Source organism: Bidens hawaiensis, unplaced genomic scaffold (assembly GCF_021521415.1).
Source record: "Bidens hawaiensis isolate Kalapana, Puna unplaced genomic scaffold, B.hawaiensis_p1.1 tig00028026_1, whole genome shotgun sequence".
NCBI classification, from domain to species: Eukaryota; Viridiplantae; Streptophyta; class Magnoliopsida; order Asterales; family Asteraceae; genus Bidens; species Bidens hawaiensis.
The window spans coordinates 104,738-111,918 of NW_027494551.1; the positions used below are offsets into that span (position 1 = coordinate 104,738).

Below are 7,181 nucleotides of genomic sequence, written 5' to 3' on the forward strand. Positions count from 1 at the left end.
TCTGTTTGTGTTCGAGAAGGAGTGCATGCGTGAAGATACAAGGTTGAAGATTACAAGACAAGTGTTTGAAGCTAAAGAGATGAAGCTACTGCCAAGGGGGAGTCTGTTGGTGCATGATGTCAGTAGTTCAGTGTCTAGTGTCTGTAATCGCGTTTGTAATGTTTTATGTTTTGTATAAGCGAAGTTGCTAACAAGTTCGCTGATATGGGCGAACTTGTTAGACAAGCGAAGTTAGTGACAACTTCGCCTGAACATGCCAGGCGAAGTTGTCGTGATTATATAAGCCATATGTTACGGCTTATTAAGAATTAATTCAGTTTTACAGTTTTCGTGTATTCGAGTCAGAGAGAGTCTGTAATCAAGTGATCTTCGTATCACGTGTTTAAGGTTGGTATACAACGTGTTTGATTATCGTGTGTTAATCGTATTGTTTTCTATACTCGTAACGTCTTACGTAGGGATTCCGCACCTGCGTAGTACGTGATATCTCGTGTAGATCCGGCTGAGAACCTACAAAGAGACACCGTCATTAGAAATTAAAAAACACATAATATCAATACAATAGTCTTTACGAATTAAAAAAAATGCTTATAGTTGTTCCTTACGAGTCTTCATCTTTTGAAATCGTTGCATTACTTCTTCAACCGAAACTTGTTGGAGGAATTCCCTTTCAATGTAACAAATGCAAGAATCGTTCATGTATTCATCACCCATCCTATTACGCGAATCCGTTTTCACATTCTCCATTGAATAAAAACATCTTTCAACACTTGCCATTGCAACCGGAAAAACTAATGATAACTTTATTAAACGACACACTAACGGATAATCAATGTGTAATCTTGTTTTCACCATTTTAGCAAGATCACCTAAGTCACTCAAGTTGGCAAACCGCTTATCTTCTTTCACGTTAGTAATGTAATGGCCAAGTTCATATACAAGCTTCTCCTTTTCATCAAAATCAAAATCACATGGATACATCTCGGCCAAGTTTAACAAGTTTACTTTACTAAAGGCACTAAAATTACAAGACGAGCTCAAAGAACTCATATTAGTAAGCAATTTAGTGGTTACCTCATTAAAGCGGCTTCCAAGCTCTTGAATTTGCATATCGAGAACCGTGTTGAAATTATTAACCACATAATGATGACGATTGGTGATACCGGTCTTCTTTCTTTTAAATCTCGGGTCAACATACTCGGCTTCCATATCAATCACTTCAATTTCATATTTTTCACAAAAGAATGTGACATCTTCAAAAAGTGAGTCAAAACCTTCAAGTCGATACCTTTTTAGGCCTTCATCAGTTAACTTAACTAGCTTAACTGCATTCAACATATCTTGATCTTTTCTTTGAAGTGCTTGACACAATGTGTTAGTAGCACCCAAGATGTATTTCATCAAATGTAAATAAAATACAAAATTAAAAGTTTTCATGAATTCTTGAAGCCCACGTGATTCATTTTGGTGATTAGAAAACTCTCCCGATTTTTCTATATATTCAAGCACGTCAATAACACTAGGATATAAAGTAAGCAAACGGAGAATTGTTTTTTCATAAGAACTCCAATGTGTATCCCCAACAAGTGACAATTCTTGATTCTTTCCACTTCTGGTTTCAATTTCCGAATTCAATCCCAAACTTTCTCTTTGACTTTCTCTTAACAAATCTATTCTTTTACAAGATCCACCACCAACATTTACTAAATTTGATAATTCTTTATAAAGTCTGTAAATCTCATAATGTTTTGTTGCAAGGCCTACAACAACAAGTTGAAGTTGGTGAGCAAAACAATGAACATAATATGCTGAAGAATTTCTTTTCAAAATTAAAGCTTTCAAACCATTAAACTCACCAAAAATGTTGCTTGCACTGTCATATCCTTGGCCTCTTACCCTACCAATACTCAAATTGTGGCGAACAAATCATTCATCAATTGCAGCTTTAAGAGATAACGCGGTTGTTTCCATATTATGAACAAGGCCAATAAATCGCTCATTCACAAATCCTAATTTATCAACATATCTTAAAACCACAGCCATTTTTTCTTTTTTAAAATATCTCTTGATTCATCAACTAATATGGAAAAGACATCATCATCAAGTTCTTCAAATATCTTCTTTAATACTTCTTCTGCAAAACAATTACAAAGTTCTTTCTGGTTTGATGGAGATGTCATTTGATTATTCCCGGGAGCATTACCTAATATAATCTTACCAATTTCTTCACTTAGTTCTCCAAACACTTTTAAGAACTCAATAAAATTTCCCCCGTAAAGAGATTCTTCAGACTCATCATGACCACGAAAAGCTAACGAATCATTCAACAATGCTTTGGTAAGTCTAGCCGAAGCATGTAATCGGACTCTGTATTGTTGTTTATGTATATCTGTTCCTTTATCAATGACCACATGTATAGACTGAGCTTGGTTAAGTAACTCTTTCCCCTTTTTACGTGCTTTGTTGTGAAAACTATTGCATTTACCAACATGATTGTTAAATTTCTTCTGACACCTATTCCAACATCGCAATCCTTCACTTAGAAATGCATCATTTTGTCCACTTTCCTTAAACAAATAATATGCAAACAATACACTTTATCCGCTTTGACACTATATTCCAACCAATTTCCAAATTCACTAGTATACCATTCCTCATTAAAGCGTCTTAATTTACCACTAGAATTTGTTAGAGGACAATCATGCCCGGTTGGTTTACATGGACCTCTAAGTAGATATGCCCGTCTAATTTCATCTTTTTGACTTGGGTGATAAGATAAAATTGGTTGCCTTTCGGAATGATCACATAGTAGATCATCCAAATTTGTTTTTGACGGTTTACTACTTGAAGATGATGATCCAAGGTTCGATGGTTAACTTTGATAATATCTCTTCATATTAAAAATACCTACAAATCAACAATTACAAACTAACAAATTTAAAACTAAGAAACTAACAAAAACTAACAAACCAACAAATTAAAACCAATAATCTAACAAACTAAAACTAAATTTAACAAATAACTTAACAATTAAGTAGTTAACACTTAACAATTAAGAACAATTAACATTTAACAATGAATTATTTCCTTCAAAGTGGCTGATAGAGTGACAGAGGACGGGGAAGGCGTTGGTCAGGGGCTGAGTGCCTAACGGAGATGGAGTGGAGCTGAGCGGCGCCGGTGGTGGACTATGGTGAGGGGCTGAACTCTGAAGTGGTAAGGGCGAAAAGAGGCAGAGAGGCGCTGTGTTGGTGTTCTTGTGTTTGTAAAAAAAACCCTAACATCAGTTAAGGTAAATAAGTATAAAAAAAATTAAAAAAACGGGAATCAAACTTGTGACCTTCGGGTTACAAAACCAACATCTTACCAGTTGGACACGCACTTAATATATTTATAAGGTGGTTCCCTTCTAATTTATAGGGTGGTTCATTTATTATTTTCTATATATAATTACACTATTATTTCGAAACTCGGGTGGTTCCGAGGAACTATCCGTTTCAACCGTAGATCCGCCCCTGTTGATGAAGTGGGAGCCGGAGACGGTAGGTGCCACCTTGTAACGACAGGAACACGGCCCCACCTCCCTCGGCACAGACAAAAAAACAAGTGTAGTGGCATGACCACCCACACTCCATCCCATTCGGCTTCTCCCAACATATCAATATAACGGTCATTTGATCATTAATAATAATAATAATAATAATAATAATAATAATAATAATAAATAAATGTTTCACCTATATTAAACCAACCAAATTACTCATTCTTTGCACCAAAAATCTCATTCTTCACACAAAATTTCTCTATTTTATCTATAAAAGTTCTCTATCCATATTCTCTAAATAGATCTTTTTAAAATTTTGGCGTCTAGCTCGGATTCCAGTGATGATGGTCAAACAACCATGAAGTTCCTTTGTTTAGTCGGACAAGCGGCAAGAGTTTACATGGACAGAGATCTTGAAGCCGGAAAGAGACAACTTATAATGATAGATTACTTTGTTGAAGATGCCAAATTCATCGAAGATATTTTCATGCCGAGGTTTCGAAAGTCGAGCACATTATTCTTACAAATGGTTACCAATTTGTAGGCAAACTTTGAGTATTCTCAACAATATATTGATGGTAGGGTGAAAAAGGGACTTTCAGCCATTCAAGAGTACATGCCCTCAGTTCGGCAACTAGCATATGGGTATGTTGTTATTGCCTACGATAAGGTGCTAGCTATGTCAAAAAGAACATTGCGCGACGATTTACAATATTGTTGTGACTATATAATTCATTTATACAGAAATAGTATTTGCGTTGACCAACCAATCACGATAGAGAACTTTTATACAAGGCTCATGACAGACTCCATGGGTTTCGAGGGATGATAAGAAGCATCAACTGTACACACTGGCCTTGCCGGAAATGTCAAACAGAGTGGCTAGGCTAATTCATGCTAGGAGATCACTTGTACCAACAATAGTTGTCGAGGAAGTTGCCTTGCAGGTCCTATGAATATGGCATGCATTTTTTGGTCCCGTCGGGTCGAACAACGATATAAACACCCTATACTAGTCATTGATATTCAACAAGAAAATATGGAACGACACCTAGGTGTCATTTTGATGTGAACGAGAACTATTTTGAGTTAGATTACTATCTTGCAGATGGTTCCTATTGAACCAAAAAAAAAAAAGAAAGTTTGCAAAATTTAGCACAAGAAATGACAAAGAATGACGTTGAAGGGCCTTTGGTGTTTTTGAAAGCAAAATGGGGAATAATTCTATTACTTGCATGACTAATGCGTTCTAACAAAATAAGAAAGATCATGTACACTTGAATCATTTTACACAATATGATCATAAAGGACGAGGGTTGGGCGATATCACCAGGATACATACCGCACTACATAACCGGAGATGCGTTTGGATTTACGACTTAGTCTTATCAAGCATGCCTTGAATACCGACTTACCACAACTCGACGAGTTCAATTTCATTAGTTCTTAATTTTAGTTTTTAATTTTTTTTATATTATTTTATCTATATTTTGTTTTCCAAGTCTTGTAACTTTTGTAATTAGTAGAAGATTATTTTTAATTTTGTATTTTATATTTTTAACTTGAAAATAGTTTAGTTAATATAATTAAAGATAATTAAAAAATAGTTGAGATATGTTGTGGGATACATTGCAAGTGTTTTTTTTAACGACTAACGAGACTTCATATCTTTATTGGGTATGCAAGTGTTGAAAGATGATTATGATGGTTTAGAAATGGAATGATGTGGTGTTAATCGGGGTTGGCTCAATGAATGTGAAGGCCTAATCGAAACAAGATCTTGTGTCATTTTCATGACAATTCTTAAGAATTTATTTATTTATTATTTATTTTTTTTGCTTATTACAAGTCTTGAGCTCATAACCTATACTTTAGTAATAACCAAGCATGCCACCACACCAATACCGAGTTTACTTTACCCATTATAATATATGTATATATAATGTTTTTTTTTTGAATTTGAAGACCTTAATTAAATGTGAGCCTAAAGCTCTAATTTGTTTTCCCCATCCCACAAGCTATCCCAGGTGTTAACTAACACCTCGAGGAGAAAGTGAGTGTTGAAATGGTGGGTTTATGGTAGTAAGCAATATTTTATTGTTAAAAAAGGATTAACAAATATTATTAATCATAATTATTAAATTTTAAACCATAACCATAAAACTACAAGCGGATTAAATTGTCTTAAAACATTCCAACAATTAACAATTGTGAATGTCGGACTATATTGCAGCTCCTAATCGGCAAGCTTGACATTCATAAATTGTTTTTAAGTCAAATCAGTTCATCATGGTGTGTCGGTATATCTTGACGCATGCGGGTATGAAGAATGTTATGTACGTTTAATCAAAATTGATGGTTGTAAATAGTCATAGGATCACTAATGGCATCGACCCTCGGTATTGCCAACTTTTTTTCTCCTCGAGTGCCATGGCTCATGTGAAGCACTGCATAAGTCGCCCGGTTGATGTTGCTTTGAGTCACATGGTTGCTTAGACTCTTAGTTGTAGGAGTATGTTCAAGATATAGATGAAGATGGTAGAAAATTGTGTATTTATCCTACCACTTTTTAAAATTGATCTTATAGTTTCTTACCGGCTGAACCTCCCCTTGTAGCAGAGACTGACAGTGTACTGGTGTGTATCAAATCCTTCCCTAAAAGGACACCTTTTGGATGCCCTTTGTGGGGAAGGGTCCGTGATCGCGGCTAGTCTACTCAGTGCGACTGCAGCTATGGTTAACTTATGTTTGAGGGGTGGGTGCCCAAGGAGTTTGGCGGAGTTCGTTGCATCTGCTCCCCTTACGCCTCTTCTCAAGTCCGATAATGGGATTAGACCTATTGCAGTGGGTTCTATCTGGAGGAGAGTAGTCTCCAAGGTGGCTATGAAGGGGGTGGGGAAGGATATGGCCAAATATCTTGGCGACTTTCAGTTTGGGGTCGGGGTTCCAAACGGGGCTGAGGCAGTTCTTCATAGTGTGAATAGGTTTGTAAATGCGCACCACCGAGACGAGTCGTTGGCTATGCTTACCGTCTATTTCTCGAATGACTTTAACCTTGTGGATAGAACTGCTCTTTTAAATGAGGTAAGGAAAATGTGTCCATCCATCTCCGCTTGGGTTGATTTTTTATACGTGCAGCCAGCTAGGCTTTATGTGGGGAATGATAATATTTGGTCTTCCACAGGGGTTCAGCAAGGGGATCCCTTAGGGCCTCTCCTGTTTGCCCTTGTTTTACACCCTCTTGTCCACCGGATCAGAGATCGTTGTAAGCTTCTTTTTCACGCCCGGTACCTGGATGATGGGACCCTTATTGGAGATGCTACTCAGGTTGCCAAGGCTTTAGACATCATTAGAGTGGAGGGCCCCTCTTTGGGTCTCCTTCTCAACATCAAAAAAACTAAAGTTTTTTGGCCTACATGTGACGGGGTGAAGACTCAAGAGGGTTTATTTCCGCGGGAGATTAGTAGGCCGGTGCATGGTGTGAAACTTTTGGGTGGTGCTGTCAGTAGAAACGGGGAGTTTATTAGTGGTTTGGCCCTCGAAAGAGAAAAACGTGCGGTTGAGCTGATGGAATGCCTCAAAGGCCTTCGTGACCCTCAAAGTGAACTCCTCCTGCTTCGTTTGTGCATGGGGGTCG

The 7,181-nt window shown here is 37.0% G+C and overlaps 1 protein-coding gene across 1 annotated transcript; it reads right to left on the reverse strand.

Moving 5' to 3' along the window:
• Positions 1–588: 588 nt before the first annotated feature.
• Positions 589–2,658, reverse strand: LOC143576220 (uncharacterized). The gene is made up of 4 exons (XM_077060363.1): positions 2,597–2,658; positions 2,035–2,514; positions 1,845–1,897; positions 589–1,760 (listed from the first exon to the last, which is right to left on the reverse strand). Exons 1-4 carry the CDS (start codon positions 2,656–2,658, stop codon positions 589–591), a joined length of 1,767 nt encoding a protein of 588 aa, XP_076916478.1.
• Positions 2,659–7,181: the final 4,523 nt, after the last annotated feature.